General features: G+C 34.6%; 2 protein-coding genes and 1 long non-coding RNA gene across 6 annotated transcripts; all 3 read right to left on the bottom strand.

Annotated features, from left to right (window-relative positions):
- Positions 1–766: 766 nt before the first annotated feature.
- LOC113072380 (cytochrome c oxidase subunit 8B, mitochondrial-like) lies at positions 767–2,016 on the bottom strand. Its single transcript, XM_026245405.1, has 2 exons — positions 1,746–2,016; positions 767–964 (listed from the first exon to the last, which is right to left on the bottom strand). The coding sequence occupies exons 1-2, from the start codon at positions 1,854–1,856 to the stop codon at positions 857–859; spliced, it is 219 nt and encodes a 72-aa protein (XP_026101190.1). The 5' UTR covers positions 1,857–2,016; the 3' UTR covers positions 767–856.
- Positions 2,017–10,406: 8,390 nt separating this feature from the next.
- On the bottom strand, positions 10,407–14,038 carry LOC113072377 (galanin peptides). Of its 4 annotated transcripts, none has more exons than XM_026245401.1 (7): positions 13,848–14,038; positions 13,666–13,746; positions 12,912–12,966; positions 12,517–12,588; positions 11,193–11,285; positions 10,900–10,968; positions 10,407–10,639 (listed from the first exon to the last, which is right to left on the bottom strand). In XM_026245401.1, the coding sequence occupies exons 2-7, from the start codon at positions 13,744–13,746 to the stop codon at positions 10,578–10,580; spliced, it is 432 nt and encodes a 143-aa protein (XP_026101186.1). In that variant the 5' UTR covers positions 13,848–14,038; the 3' UTR covers positions 10,407–10,577. The 4 variants fall into 4 exon arrangements, with proteins under 4 accessions (XP_026101186.1, XP_026101185.1, XP_026101187.1 ...); XM_026245400.1 differs by having other exon boundaries at positions 10,900–10,971; positions 13,848–14,032; XM_026245402.1 differs by lacking the exon at positions 12,517–12,588 and having other exon boundaries at positions 10,900–10,971; positions 13,848–14,024.
- Positions 14,039–15,258: 1,220 nt separating this feature from the next.
- Positions 15,259–16,414, bottom strand: LOC113072378 (uncharacterized). The gene is made up of 3 exons (XR_003280289.1): positions 16,267–16,414; positions 15,569–15,702; positions 15,259–15,340 (listed from the first exon to the last, which is right to left on the bottom strand). It is a non-coding gene; the product is annotated as an uncharacterized LOC113072378 (long non-coding RNA).
- Between the last annotated feature and the right edge of the window lie 982 nt (positions 16,415–17,396).

Genomic DNA, 17,396 nt, shown 5'->3' with positions numbered 1-17,396 from the left:
GTAAGTTTTGTGACTTTATTTACAATATCTGATCTTGGTTTAAGCAGATATTTTTGCAGCTTTGCACCTATTGATTCATATTTATACATATCTACATATAAAACCATTTCAAATATTGCATCATTCATCTGCATTCTACAGTAACTTTAAGGTCATCTTTTTTATAATGGACTCTTTTCATGTTTCTGGGCCTCGGAAGTGGAAATCATCGTAGTTGGGTAACTTCTATAGTGGTGATGATCAAAAACAATGGATTTGTGTTCCTATTTGCTTCAGTTGTAAAGAAAAAAAACATGGTGTTTATATGACTACAAAAGAGGGAAAAAAAGAGGAAAAAAAGGATAGAAGAGAGAGAGTGTTAGAAACACTTGCCCAGCAGCATTAACCAATTTTCTGTCATTTAAATTAATTCTGTAATTTAAGGTTACATAACACAAAATCTTATAAATGTACTTTTTTCTGTTGTTGTTAATAATGGAAACAAAATACATATATATATATATATATATATATATATATATACTTAGAATTGTTAATCTACCTATAAGATATTTCCTGCTTATTGGAAAATGGACACAATAACTAGTGTGTGAATCAGTGTGCTTATTGCAATATTTTTATTTTAATTTAGCGAATCTTAGTTTCAGTTTTAAGGTCAGTTTGATTGACTTTTGATAATTTAACAGCAACTGTAGAGCACGTGTTGTATGCAGAATGCAACTTAAAATGATTAAGTATTTTATTCGATACAGACCAGTGCCACCAGTTGAGGCGTTCAAGGACAATCGTTTATTAAAACATTCTTAACAAGGTTAAATAGTCTTCGTAAGGAGGAATGCTCAGAGGCAGACGGTTCTTATTCAGCTGCTCCAGGACGTTTCTTGTACTCCTCCAAATTTGCCAGGATCCAGCCAGAGGGGCCCAGGATGGTCGCGAACATAACCACCATGACAAAGGTTTGCTCCTGCATTGAGAACACAGGGACGGTCATCAGATGCTGTACTATATTAGACTAGATTATTTTTATTTTTTTTATATAAACTAGCCAAGCTATTTTCCCATGCATTTAACTCAAGCTGGCTATATTTTTGTTGCCTTTTCCCTTAGAGACTATTATGCGATTTTTTTTTTTATTTGGGCAAAATATAGCAGTGCACAACTAAGTTACCCCAGATGGAAAATAAACTACAACTGAGGTATTTGTGTTTTGGAACATAGTAGCTGGATTAGCTGGTCTAAACTGTTTTTTCGCTGGACCAGACTAGTAAACAAGCATAGTCCAGCAGTAAACAAGGGTTTAAAACCTTTTAGCTGTATCGAATGAAACAAAGCCAACTTCCCAACATGACGCCTTTATTTGTTCGAGAAGGTCATAAAATTGGCTGGTTTCCAGAAGGCCTCGAAGGAGTTCAGTCCCATTAATTAAAGACTCTAAAACTATTTTCTTCGTTTAACGGCTTCGAAAATGTTGATATGACAGACTCGCGCGCCATTTCCACACTGTACGTGAGCGCGCAAATACGACTAATGGCGTTTTCGAATTTGTCCCGTCTCACTTTAATTATACCGGGTCAGATATTATTTATATAGGCTACAGGTATTCATTTCATTCTTTTGTAGATTCGCTTATTCGGGTATTAAATGTAAACACTTTTTTCATGGGCCGTCGCACTGTTGCGCGCTCCGTCAGTCTGGTCAAAGTGCGCAAGTATGTACTAGTCGCGTGAAAGTCAGCTCATACTCACCCCAGCGGACAGCACATGCTTGGCTGGTTTGGCTGAAATATTAGCTTTAGGTGTGATTTGATGTCTCATCACACTCCTCAGCAGGTTGAAAGAACGATTCAAGCCTGACATCGTCTGTTTTCGGATATATCCAAACGCTAAAGTAGACGCTCCAGTCGCGCGCGGCTCGAGTGGTCTCGAAATGCGCCCTACAGGGAAAGCGAGAGCTGCAATATCTTGTCCACCTGCCAAGTCCTATTTAAGGTCAGGGAGAGGAAAAAACAAAAGGAAATGTGCGTGTTTGCCAATCCGCTGCGCGTGTGATAAGCTCGCTCTGTTTAATTGGCTATCCGGCTCGGTTTGCGTAAATTAAGACGCACCAAGATGGAGAGTGTGTTTGTGCCTGCAATCATAGGATGCCTGCAGCCTGCAAGACCTCTTAAAATGTATAAACGGAAGCACTGAAACACAAAAATCCGAATCTGTATGTTCATAAAAATTTTTTTCGAGTGCCTCTAGTTTTACCTTGATTTATTTTCTGCATTTTTTCTTTTACATTTTCACACTTTGTTTGGGTTATTTTCTTATATTTTAGTGTTTAAGTGTTAAATGGATGCTTTTCAAGCCTGTATTTCAAAATGCACGCAGACTTGAAATATGTACTGTTGAAAGTGTATGTTGAACTTGAACTTGAACCTTGTTAAACCACAACCACTAGATGAGTTATTTCTGTCCCACCAGTAATGTACCAGAAGATGGAGCTATTGATATATAAGAAATGTCGCCATCATATACATTACCCGTTTTGAAAGAAATTAATGCTTTTATTGAGCAAGAAGGAAATAAAAAATCTTTCTATTCAGCAAAGAATCCTGAAAAATAATAGCAGCAGAACTCTCTTCACCATTGATATCAATAGGGGATGCTTTTTTATCGTCAAATTGGCATTTTAAATTGCAATACTATTTCACAGTATTACTATTTTTAAATGTAGTCTTGGTGAGAATAATATATATTTTTTTTAAACGTCAAACTTTTGTACAGTAGTGTGTCTAGCAAATTGGATAAATATACTCAAACATTTAAAGATGAAAAACATCTTTTTAACATCTTTTTAACGTTTTTAATTAAACAACTGTAGGTGTGAATTTTGATCGAATCCTTTAATTGCATTATTATCTAGGAAGTTACATCATATTTAGTTTGAAAACAGTACAAAGATGAGCAAATATTAGTAATGGATTTGACAAATTTTTCGATGTTTTCATGCATTAATTTGTGATCATAACCAATTATTTGCACCTTGTAAGTTAATTTTCCTGCCACTGTGTAAACAATCAAGCAATAACTGATCATGTTAAAATGCTTGAGCTTTACAAGAGCCTTACTGTCCTTTCATACAAATACTTCCTCAAATTACAACACAAACATATTCAGAATGGCTTGCTTCAAAGTTATGTGACCCTGAGAAAGTAAAACTGCTGGCAAGGTGACAGAGAGAAATATTAACTTTGCAATTGTCACTGTTAAACAGAGACATATTGTAAGAGAATATCTCCCAGTGTTTTCATTGAACACACTGAAGCACATGGCAGTGAAAGGAGCCATTGCTCTCTAATCAGACAACACGTCTGGCTCACATGACCTGATCTCTCTCTTTGCAGCTGTTGGACTTTGGCTGTGAGTCGGAGGCATTTAAGGTCATCTGAAGTACCTCAGTTGCCTCGCATGTATTTACATTTATTGATCTCTGTTTGTCATGTGGATGCATAAAATAACCATATATGACAATTTAGGATATAATCCATCATCACTGTGAATGTTATCTGTTAACACATCAAACCAAAGTACTTTTATTTATAAAACATGACTTACAGCACTGTTAAAACATTGGGATATTCCATCTTAATTGTGAATTTCTGAAGATTATAAAGCTAAACAGTTTCATGTCAGAACAATACAACTTAACAGAAGGCAAAAAAAAGTTATATTTGACATAAACAGATTTATTCTGAATCTTAAACATTACAAAATATGGCACACTGTACAGACCCAGCGAAAAAAATACGTTCTAAGTGTTGCTGACATTCCCATTAAGTTATGAAAACATTATTTATAAATGTTTTCAAAATGTCTAGTTCTTTAAATGTTTTCAAAACGTTTTTTTTTTTTCTTTCTTGAAATCAGAGAAACATTAAAACAATGTTTTATATGTATATGCTAATTTAGCTTGCAAACATTATGGGAATGTTATTTTTGAATGTTCTGCAACAAGTAATAATTGGTAGTAATGTTTAAAAAAACAGACTAACGTCCAACTAAGATGTTTGAGAGAATTGTTTCATAAACAATGTATAAACAACATTTATGTGCGAATGTTCTGATAACATTATAAAAGACCAGATGACTTTGAACAAATGTCGTATTAATGCAACTGGAAGAATGTTTGTCAATAACTTTGAGAGAACTTTGCAAGAACCTTCTGAGAATGTTCCGAGGTTAACTGTGTAAACTGTTTGTACTTCAGTTAGCGGTTAATAAAGTTCTGCGTTTTGAACAATCCTGACTGTTTTCTTGCATTCAGCGACTTCAGTTTCTGAAACCCTTAAAGAAAACACACCACTCAGCATTATGGAAGGTAAAGCAACTCAAGAACTTAATTTACCTGTAGTATCTGCAACCATTTCACACGTTAACGAATTATTGATCCATACCTTTGAGAACTGCATACCAGCTATTTAACCCTGAGCTTGGAATAATGTCATCAATGTCAGGAACAAATCGTCTTCCATCTGGGGGAAAAGGAAATTCAATACGAATACTGCAAGAAATCTAAATCTGGGCACTTATATTCATATCACTGTTTCAAACAGAATATTAGCTAAAAAAACACTCAGGATTATCATTAGCCTACCAGGCGATCGATTTGAGTTTTGGGGAGACCAGACAACACTCACGTTTTCCTTTTAAGTAAAGCATTGACTGTGGTCCCCAGTTCTTGGATAATGTGGTCTATTAAAAGACATGAACAGTACATGAGTAAAAGAAACAGCAAAAACATATTTGTAATAAACAATTAAAGGAATTATATATATATATATATAAAGGTACCTTCTGAATGCAATGACACTCCCTCATCAGTAAAAATATCACTGTGCACGTCCATAAAATCCACATTCTTGATATCTATGAAGAGAAAACAGATGAAAAATCATTTGGTGTTCTATGCTGATGTCTGCACAGAAAAATACGTATATGCATATTTACCATTTTTGTCGGATCAAGAATCGTTTTTGATCAGAAGAACTAAACCGATCTGAACGGTCCAGTTCTCTACTGCTCTATTTATGTCCTTCTTTAACAACAGGACCCAAGGTTCGATACAGCCCCCTGCGAGAGACATCACTTGCTTTGCACCTTGTCCTATAATGGGAACACGCTCTACATTAACCTGCACAAAAGCCTGACGTCAAGAGCATCGCCCATTATGAAATCAATACAGTGAGATTTACCCTACAGCTGTCTCTCTAAAATTCTACATCTCATTTTTTTCGAAAGAGTGTCGTAACCTTGAAGCCAAAATGGCTTGAATCGAGTTGGCTGCATAAAAGGTGATGTAAAGTTAACACTTTTATTTAATAAGTAGGATTTGGTAGGTGTAAGATAAAAATATAAGAAATGGAACAATTTAAAAAAAGAGCAGGAAGTTGATTGATTTATATGTATCAAGTACCATTTATATTTTAAATAAATAAATAAATACTGACACAGAAAAAAAAGAAAGTCATTAATGCATAAAAACAGTGACTGCTCCATTACAGAGAAACATAATGCCATACTAAATTTGCAATGTATGAAATGAGAACAAGTTTCCAAACAGGATAAAACATTCCTGAACAAAAAAAAAAAAAAACATGTTAACACTATTCCTGTTCGAACAGTTAAATAGCAAGGTTTTGTCAAAGATTTTGCTTTTCCTGACTATGAAAGATATAAATAAGACTGTCAACAAACTACAAATAAAAAAAAGTGGATAGAATAATTTAAATAAAATTTATTTATTTAGATAATATATTTAAATATATAATGTTCAATTAAAATCCTGTAGATGTGAGGTGGTGGGAATGAACAAAAACAAACAATAAATAATAGTCAAATATATATAACTAAATATAAATAAAATGTGCTATTAAAGTCATGCAGATGTGAATTTTTAGCTCTTAACATTAAAGTAAATAAACACTTGTTGGTAACCAAAGCACATCTGGATCAATTGTAACACGGAGCATCTGTTCCCCAGCCACTCATTTAATTGCACGCTGGTGGATTTGAATTTTGATCGAACAATCTGCGTCAGGCACTGACCAAACTCCTCCAAAATCATTCTCTCAGCGTGAGCCGAAGTGTCCCCTTCCTTCTCAGCCTCTTTAGTCTGGACGAGGACACAGCCGCATGCGGCTTCCACTACATCAGGCGTGATGCACTCCAGAGGACTCCTATCAAAAGACACCCTCAGTGACCAACAGAAGAACAAAACCCTACTGCTCTCATTTACTACCATTTGAAAAACAACCAACAAAGCACGACACAAGCAGTAGCCTGTAACCTCAGTCTCGTTGGGCTAGTTTACAGTGATGCTAACAATCTTGAAAGTGACACTGAAGTGAACCGTCTTGATTCACATATCTACTATATATATATATATATATATATATATATATATATATATATATATATATATATATATATATATATATATATATATATATATATATATATATATATACAGTAAAAATGGTAATATTACAAAATATTATTACAGTTTCTGTTTTAATGTATTTATGTGATAGTAAAGCTGTATTTTCAGCATCATTACTCCAGTCTTCAGTGTCACATGATCTTTCAGAACTCATTCTAATACGCTGATTTTGAAGAGAAACATTACATTTCTTCTTATTATGTATGTTGAAAACAGTTGTGCTGCTTTTTATGCTTTATGTTAATGGATATGGAAAGGAAACCATGATACACTACCATTCAAATGTTTGGGGAAAGAAAGAAAGACTTTTATTAAAAAATAAAGCATTAAACTGATCAAAAGGGACATTAAAGTCATTTATAATGGGGGAAGTCATGGCCTAATGGTTAGAGGGTTGGACTCCCAATCGAAGGGTTGTGAGTTCTAGTCTCGGGCCGGACGGAATTGTGGGTGGCGGCAGTGCATGAACAGCTCTCTCTCCACCTTCAATACCACGACTTAGGTGCCCTTGAGCAAGGCATTGAACCCCCAACTGCTCCCCGGGCGCCGCAGCATAAATGGCTGCCCACTGCTCCGGGTGTGTGCTCACAGTGTGTGTGTGTGTGTGTGTTCACTGCTCTGTGTGTGTGATGGGTTAAATGCAGAGCACAAATTCTGAGTATGGGTCACCATACTTGGCTGAATGTCACTTCACTTTCACTTATAATGTTACAAAAAAATATATGTTGATATGTTGAAAATAAATGTTGTTCAATGAACTTTCTATACACCAAATAATTTTGAAAAAAAAATATCAAATCAGCATGTTTGATTGATTCCTGATGAACCATGTAAGACTGAATATTGGAGTAATGACTGCTGAACATTAAGCATTACAGTCAACAAACATCTAATCTTTGACAAGACAAGCCTACAGTTCTTAGGTTTTTATTTTAATTGTATTTTTAAGAAAGGAAATTCAAAAAAACATTTAAAAAAAATGATTTGTTATTTTGCTGTTGTTTACATGATTACAGTATTACAGGTCTCACGTGCACCTGGTCGGGCTGTAGCTGCTGGACACTGGCCTGTCCTGCTCAAAGCTCTTTGTCAAAAGGCTTTTCTCATCGTTTCGGCAGCCCACACACTTACAAGTGGACATGCACATGCTTTTGGTTTTGGCCTGTGGGGAATTAAAGCGTAAAGTGGCTTCTAATAAACGCACTACTGAAAATACATCACATCAGATCAGTTTACCCTTAACACTCGCAGTATTTCTTCAGGCAACCTGAACGCTTGCAGCTGCAGACTTTTGTGTGATATCCCTTCACATTCCCGTTTCCTGCAATTGACAATTTTAAACTGAAATGGCCCTGGATACTTGTCCAGACAGGCTTATAAAGAGCAATGAAAGTGTGGAATATAATAGAGTTATGAGTGGCATCTAGTAAAAGAGACCATTTAAGTTGGTTTATTTTAGTCATGTGGTTGATCTTTATAGCCTGGGATCTCCCTCAGTTATGTTCAGTATTATTGCAGCAGTTTTACAGTTGTTGTAGACATCTCAAGAACAAGAACTGCCAAAAGAAATTGTTTGCTAAGAGCTGATTTTACATGGTCAGGACAAAGCAGTTATTTTTGTACAGAAGCATCAATCATCATAACATCATGATTTCATATAGAAAATACTTTCGATTTGTGCACACTCACTGATGACATGCCATAATGAAAAGCCTCATGAGGTGGGTTGGGGGCCTAGTGCATGCTGATAATGGCTAGACTGAGCCAGTGAATATTCAGGATAGGACGCTAAGCTAAAGTGGGCCACTGGAGGCAATGGATCACATGACAGCAGATGAAGAATCCTGTAAGAGGTGTAGTCATCCTCCCTGAGGGATTCTTCCATCCTGAATGCATCCCATGACTGATGAGATTTGCCAGTATAGGACTTGCATGGGTGTGGTGTAAAGGAACAAGAGACCTCTCAGATTACTTTTTTTTTTTTTTTTTTTTTTGGTCCTCCAGCTCATTCATTACTCCAGCTCTAGATGGCGCTTGAATCACACAGACATATTCAGCTAATCATTCATCCACCTCAAGATAATGGCAAATTTACTGACATTGTGATACATATAACTAAGTTTTTTTTTTTTTTTACCGTTTTAAAATAACAAAGTTAACTTATCTGAGGCTGGATCTGTTTTTCGACACTGCAGATAAGTTACTGTAAAAAGCGCGAAAATCAGGACAGCAAAACCCGCGACTTGATTTTTCAAAGTAGGCTATATAGAAAAAAATATAAATAAATCGCAACCAGTGTATGTATTATTATTTAAGATTTAATAAAATGTTGTATTTTAAATACCACCCAACCTCCACATAAATGAATCCTATTAATATTATTGAAGTGCAATTCTTATATATGTCCAATAGATGGAGAGAAAGGACAAATAAATGTGATTCTTATTGACGTTGACAAAATATAGTTTAATTTCCACATTAAACTCTATATATTACATGTCAAACTCTATATAATATATAAATGAAGAAGAAATTGGATTTATGTTATAGTTATCTACAGGATTCAAACATTTCTGGAAATCATTTTTTAATTATTATAGTATATATATATATATATATATATATATATATATATATATATATATATATATATATATATATATATATATATATATATATATATATATTAATGTTTTAAATGAATATCTTTATATATTTTCGTTTTCAATTTTAGTAACTTTGTTATGTTCATTTTTGTTTTTTGCCATGTTGTGATGTCATTTAAAACTTGTCATTTTGAGCTTATTTAAGGTTACTTTCCATGTAGTGTATTTCAATGACTTAAAACGATTTTAAAAATCCATAATAAGTAATAGAAAGTTTTAGAGTGAATAAACAGTTTTCTAGCTATGCTCTTTTGTAAAAAAATGTCATTGGTTATTTTATTTTTTTAGATAAATAAGCCATTGGCATGTTTGATTTGGAAGCAAATCTGTTTAATGAACCAAATCAAATGGATTCACAAATCAGTCTTTATTATTTCAGATGTCAGCAGTGTGGATGCAGCAGCACAGGCAGTGGAATCCATTAATTAATGCTGATTAATTACCATCCGCAGGCAACTATAAACAAACTTTCTTAATGGTATTTTATTTTCAGTATCTACATATTTAAATCAAAAGCTTATCTTTATCGAATACCCATCATCTCTTTCAGAAGGGCAGCAGCTGAAGGCAGTGACATGGGAATCCAGAGAGCTGCAGTGATCAATGTGTCGTCCATCCTGGGATCTGTTCAGCTCATCTGGGGCTCATCTGAGAGTTAAACATACAGGCCATCTAAGGTAAAACACCTGCTTAGTTGCTTTGTGGGAAAGATAATAGACTTCTACATACTTAACATTGATTTTTGCAATATGCAAGAGTGCCTTGAATATGGTTATGAGGTGTTTGGCTACCGATCTGGAAACTGAGAAGATCTTGTGCGTCGCCCTTCACCCTGGTTGGGTGTGCACTGATATGGGCGGACCAGTGGTGAGTCTGAATGTGTTTTTCAATTGTCTTGATAAAAATGATTTAGTTTTAACCCATTTTCTTGCATTTGAAGGCTCCTTTAAGCCCGGAGGAGAGCATATCATCAGTTTTGTCTGTCATTTCTGGATTCACGGAGAAACATCATGGTGGATATGTGATCTGAGTGCCAGATGACCGCTGAGAAGCTAAGACCAGAAGAACAGCCGGCAGTATTAATTATTCATGTTTCAGTCTGCATGTACCAATCAAGAAGTAAAATAGTAGGTCTTCTGAGAATTGTTATGGGTGTGTTTATACTTTGCAAATATAAAAGTAATAGTCTGTCATGGTTACTGCCTTTTCTATGAATATAAAAGAAAGATAATGAGACAGACAATAAGGTGAGTCGAATGCCATTTATGAGTTTTATTTTTTGAATCCATCTCCACCTGAGCCGTCAAATGATTCTGACAGAGTAAAGTTACGTGGTAATATTGACAGTTTAGCGGTGAAGAATTTGAATGTTAATACAGCCTCTGAGAGCGCGGTGGAGGTCACGGTGTGTCATGGATTCGGTCAGAATTAGGATTGACTTATTTCCTCTGACGTGAGAGAAGAAGGCAGACTGTCCAGAGCTCCAATTTCTGCAGGGTGAAGTAAAAATATGAAGATTACAACAGTTCTCTTTCTTGCAGTCAAATTACTTTAGGTGAACAGTTATTTTTTGGGTCTTATTCGACCAAAACCTACAGAGATGGTTTTTCAGGATTGCATGGAATATACATTACTAGTTCTTTATGTGCATGTATATATATTCTTTGTGTTTCTTTTTGAAATCATATTCAAAACTCATATTTTGTAATGATATTACAATAAATAAATAAAAAATAACAACTGCACTTACCTTTTAATTTGAGATAAGAAAGAAAGTCTATGATAGTATGGACAACATCCTCATCTGATATCCTCAGAGCTGCTAAAAAGCAGAAAACAGTCATTACAAGATTTCATAGAGTTATTATTTTACTGATGAAGTCTTGCCACAACATCTGTGAAAGTACATTAACAATTAATGCATAATATAATCCACATCCCAGCCTTTATAGAGTCTAGTAAACAATATAGAATCATGATCTTAATTAACACAAATCCATTTTTTACACAGATGAGTTCCTACAGGCAGTGCATGTTTCTTACCTGTCTTGAAATCTTCCTCTATTGGCATTTCTCTCTTCCCTGACACTCCGTGCTTGTCACTAAGGCTAAGGCTCCTGTGGCTGTCTATGGCATCTGATCACAAAGCAAATAAATAATCACATTGATCATTTGAACAGCCCGCTGAGCACCACGCCATCAGACCCTGACGCCCCGGCTGATATTCATAGACCTGCCTGTGGCACACATATGTTCCTAATGCCGACAAGCCATTATCCGACGCATATCTTTTTTTTTTTTCTTTTTTTTCTGTTTTTTGGGACAGACTGAGTAGAGCAACCTACAGGTATTGAGTCATGGAACTGCTTTTTTTTTTGTTGCAATATGAAGCACAAGCTCACACCCTTGCGGAAATAAAGAAGTGCACTTAATTGTATTAAATGTACACTTGTAGTGTACTTCAAAACTTAGAAGTATATTTTTAAATTTTTTACTTGCAGATAATCTAATATTACCTAAATTTCCTAACACACTTAAGCACACTTTTAATAACAATGCCGAGTTAAAAGTTTGTACCTTTAAGTAATATATACTTACTAATTATTTTAATACATAACATAAAAGTTTCAGTAAAGATTACATTAAATAGGCTATATGGGAATGCACCATAAATGCTAGTCAGTAAATTCAGCAATACACTATATAATTATGAAATTACTTATAAAGATGTACTTAAGTGGGTCAAAAAAGCACTCAAGTTCAACTAATATAAATTTAAACTATAATTGTAATAAATTCCATTTAATTGCTAAATATATGCAAGTAAGTGTCCGATAACATTACATTCAGTTTTCACTGAAGTATATTCTTTTAGTGTATGTTATTTCCATACTAAATTTAAAATTATTCTAAAGTGTACTCCTTTTCCACAAGGGCACTAAATAGCAGTTTAACTGCAAAAACGACGGCAGGAGCTCACAGCAAGTGGACAAGCAGAGACAGAGAGTAGAGCGAAAGATAGAGGATGTAAAAAGAGCAAAATCACCTTTAACAGACTATTTAATGCAATTATGGAAAACAGCAGATATTGCTCATATATATTCAGAACTAAACCTGCTGCCATGATTTAATACATTTAGTTGAAGTCATATGGCAGTATTTAGAAAGTCCATGAAGAAGAATACTTCATGCTATTGCACACAGAAATGCTTTTAAAGCTTGATTGATCTTTCCAGTTTAGGTGAAAAGATCTGTCTTTGATTCATGCTGAATGGAAGCTTCACCAGCAACGGAAAACAGCACAAAGAGCGGAACGCCACAGAGCAATTCCTCCTCTGACTTCAATAACCTGCAGGTGCTATCTTACATTGACCAAGCAGATCCTCTCTCCCCCTTGCACTGGGAGAATCCTTAATCTGTATAAGGTGATCAATACGACCTGAAACACAGGGAGCTTATGTAACTGACCTACACAGGTGAGCTCAACATCAGTGTACCCCAACACATTTCATCAAAGACAGAGAACAGGCCTGCACAGACAGTACGGACACACTAAAGAGTACAAGGTTTAAAAAGTAGACCTGTGAGCTCAACGCAAAAATACAGCAAAACAAATGAAGAAAGAATGTATGTGTCAGAACAGTTACATAAATCATACACAACTGTTTTTATAATAAACAGCTGCGGGGAAAGATAAAGAGTTGTATTATTGGAGAAGACAGAAAAAAAAAAAGTCTACAAAAGATGTAATGGGGTACTCACGTGGACCGAGGAGATACCCAGCACTGTTGAGGGTCCATCCTCTCTTCTCTTTTGCCTGTTTTATAGAATATGTATATATATATATATATATATATAAATATAAAAGTTCAAGTTATAGCCTACAAGTTATGCATTGTAAAAAAAAAAAAAAAATCCATTTACATTTGGAAATTCACTGTAAAAAATTCTGTACTGGTGCCCTTATATTTTACAGCTGATAACTATATTTTATTAAGTGATATGATGTTAATATCAACTTTAACAAAAAATGTTAATTTGACGGTTTATTAAATAACAATATTTGTTTTTACATTACTATTGTTTTTTACATTTTACATTACCTTTATAAATGTTACGCTACATTTATGCTATTTTGCCGAAAACTCTGTAATATTATTTTTTAATGCCGTGTCCAGTTATGACAACTTACCCCATAAAGCCCGAAACATGTCCAGTTATTGGGGCAAAAGTAAACGTGCATTCTTTTTTCTTACCCAATTAAATATTTATAGCAAATTTTTAAGTTATGTATGTAAGCAGTAATTGCCTTTAAAAAAAATCCCCGTGAGATTGTCAGAACACTTTACTCGGGTAAAATTGTGACAACCAGCCCCGGTCTGTCCTATAACAAGATGTTAGACAGAACAGTTCCGCTATCTTTAAACTATCACTGTTTCAACTTTCCCGTAATTTAATTTGCGATAAAACCCAGCCTACAGTATTAGGTAATGAAATGAATCATTATGAATCTTACCGCGATCACCATTCCGAGTGTTTCCGTGAGAAACGCGCACACTATAAGAGACACACACACTCCACCGACACACCTGTTCATCTGAAAAAAGAAAAGAAAAGAAAAAACTCAGTGAAGCATTATGAAACAAACAGAACATGTATAAAGAGAAGAAAACAGAAAGATGGAGAGTGGGAACTTACTCTGAGTATCAGTTGGGTCTTTGGAGAGTAAACACTGGTAGGCGGATATTCCTGCTGCTTCTTTCCTCCTGGTCCTCTGATGCTCCTGCGATCCGGAGCCTTTTATTGAAACGGAATGTCTCACCTCTGACGTGTTTACGTCAAAAGGTGACATCGTCAGGCTCTTCATCAATGACATCAGAGCAAATTAGCAACGATCGGCTCTGTTTATGTTCATGGATCAGATGATTACCGCCTTATGGATTTTTGTAGCCATCAAAATGTCCCTTCCAGTCCAAAGATCACCTGGATGACGGATTATGGTATTTTGGATTTTACATTTTCCAGTTTTCGCATTCCCAGCTCAGCATAAGCGCACACATTTTACAGTAACAGAAATATTATTTTTGCTTAAAATATTTTTGAAATGTAACATGCATGCTTCTAAAAGATTAAAGAAATAATGTTACTGTTCTTCAAAATTTTAGTCATTTTTAATGCAAAAGAATGTGTGAGAAATATATTTTTTTTTATTAAAGTCTACTCTGAAAAATACGGTTTTAGAAATGCAGTCTTTGTTTTCATGCACTTGATTCATATGTGTGTGTATATATATATATATATATATATATATATATATTATATATAGATATATATATATATATATATATATATATATAAATATATATATACTGTATATAAATATATATAAAAATATATATATAAAGCACATAACAGTTTATAATTATAGGTAAAAATATGTATTTTATTTTATTCATAATAACAAACACATCTTGTGTCTGCAGGCTACTCCTTCTGAAATGACATGATAACATGAACAAACCGCACCTTTTCACACAAAAAAAGTCCTCACTTTTTTCATTTCTTATAATTATGCCTTTAACTAGAGCTGCAGAGATGAATGTGTATTATTGATATTTGCAATGACCTTTGCACCTGCTCAAGTCACCCTTTACAAGAGTTTCCGGGCATTTATCCATGTTTATTGACATTTTAACACACGCAAATACTTAAAACATATAGAAACAATAGCATAGAAGAAAAAAAAATCACAAAAGGACACTTTTTGATAAGCTTTATTGAGTGCTGAAGGTAATGTGGTTCATATGGGTGGGTTGTACATTCCACTAAAGCGCAGTTTTACAAAGCTATGCATTGCATTTTGTTAAAACTCAGTTGCCCTTACGATTCTTTCCCACTCCAGATAAACATTATTGGCTGGCAATCATGAAAATAACAATAATTTCCCAAAATAATGAAAAAGATGAGTAGTATTTTGATGGCTTCTTCTCAAAAGGCTTTGTTCCTTCTGATGGAAAGGTCTCTCGGATTCCTCATTGTCTACTTCCATGCGTTGAGTCTGTTAAGGATGGTGTCGTCCATCTGCCTCTCGGTTTCTGGAGAGCTGCGTTTCCTGAGTGTCTGTGTGACATCTCATCTGATGATGTTCCACACCGACTGGATGGATGATGGAGGCAGCTGGCGATGAAGCTCTTGATGAAATGGAACAGAGTGCATACAATTAATAATCTTTCTGTTTTAAAGAATCAGTTAATACAACTGTGTATGGTGTCTTTTCATTAGAGAGAGAGAGGGACATTTCAGGCATTTCAGATGAATACAAAATGAGATTCCATACAAAATTATACAATATACTCTGCATTAGATCAATACATAGCCTAACTAATTAACCTGCACAAGAGAAAGAAGCCTAACGTTACCTGTTGTTTCCATCTGTCCCGTGCACATTAATGAGTAATCTGAAAACTGCTCGGGACCTGCAGTGACCAGGACAGCAGGATTTCTCTAACTTCACTAGCTTTACTGCGTTCATGGCGATAGGTGTCTCTTTGACCTACGAGACAAACATTTCAATATCATTCCGTGTGTCAATCATTCAGTAGGTTATTAGTTTCCATCATGGTGCGAGTTATTAAATTAATTTTAGGGACTTGGACTTCAACTATTATTTAAAAAGAAGGATATACGCCTTTCTAAATGCATAGTCACTTTGGGCCAGTTACAGCTAGATACACGTCAGATAACGAAAGCATTTGTCATTTTGAGATGTGTTTATATCTATGGTGGAGCATAATCACGGTAACGTTAGCCTAATTTGACTTGTCATGATTAATCGACGTCACGTAACGTTTACAGATCAAAATAAAGGCGTTTATCTGATCTGGGCGAAACACCAAAACAAAAATACACGCAAAACGTTCGTCGTTACTGAACCTTTTGAACGCTGTTAAACATATAACGTTAGGGCTACATACATACTTTTATGCAAGAAACCCTGATTCAGCTAACGTCACTTCGGACGGCTTCACTCAAATTCAAACTTATACAGTCAAAGAAGAGCGAATGAAAGTAACCGAATCAGTCTTAGTTATTGGAATTAATCAAACCCAGTAACTACCTTAAGTCGTTTCTCAGTAGCTGTTTTGTGTAACTGTTAAGGAACGAAAAAAACAATTCCTCAATTTGAAAAACTTAAATCGTCGGCCGGGTGTTGCTATGGTTACCAGCTCACGCGAGCACGACGTTCTCACGTGCGTCTGTCTGCCTCAACAGAACGTGAACTTTAATTTGTAATACTTTTTTTGCAGGGGTAATCATCTTTTCAGGAACTCCTTCGTCAAGAACTATATTTTAATTTATTACAAGGTTGTAGGTATGTACACAGATGTGAGAAATGTAAATACAGTTAGAAAGTAACATTTGTTGTTGTATTTATCATATTTTATTATATTTATTTTTTATTTTGATGCGTTTTGTAAAGCCATAATTATATTATAATACTGGCCTAATATTTTGGGATGTTTGCTATTTGCACGGGTGTAAAATACTTGAGTAATTTTACTGGATACTGTACTTAATATTATTTTGGGGGGTATTTGTACTTTCTTCATATAAAATGTAAGCTGATTACTTGTACTTTTACTTGATTACATTTCTGAAGACAAAAACAGTACTTTTTACTCATTACAATTTATTTCAACTTAAGAAGTACTCAATATTTTTTTTAGCATTTTTCTTTTATCACATGCACATTAAAATATGGTAAACAGAACCTAAAAGTGCTTTGATGTGCAAGAACCAGTGAGGTTTGTTTTCATGCATCAAGCAGACACATTATAGCTTTAGTTATAACTTTAACCAAGTAAATATCTGGAATCAAAAGTTTGCTATCAGATCTGAGGAAGCATTTTGAGGAAGCAAAAGTTGCTTTTTCCCCTCAAAAAAAATGAATAAAAAAAAATGTGTCCATTTTGATATATTTGTTAACTGTAGTATACTGGCTGAATGCACAAAATGGCAAATACTATCAGTGACGAGAATTTAAATACAATGAATGTATTGATATGGATGACACTTTTTAAAATGAAATGTTACAACTTTCCAAAACGTGTTTAAATGAGCATTGTATGTTAAATTAATTTTAAATCATGTTAGTGATGTTCTCACCAGGGAGTGGACTTTTTACACCCCACAGGCTATTTGCAACAGTTACTATGGCCCATTTTACCTGATATCACCCCTATTTTT

The sequence above is a fragment of the Carassius auratus genome, unplaced genomic scaffold, assembly GCF_003368295.1.
Source record: "Carassius auratus strain Wakin unplaced genomic scaffold, ASM336829v1 scaf_tig00009057, whole genome shotgun sequence".
Classification (NCBI taxonomy): Eukaryota; Metazoa; Chordata; class Actinopteri; order Cypriniformes; family Cyprinidae; genus Carassius; species Carassius auratus.
Note: the sequence above shows the minus strand (reverse complement) of the source record. Positions and strands in the feature narration are given on the sequence as shown.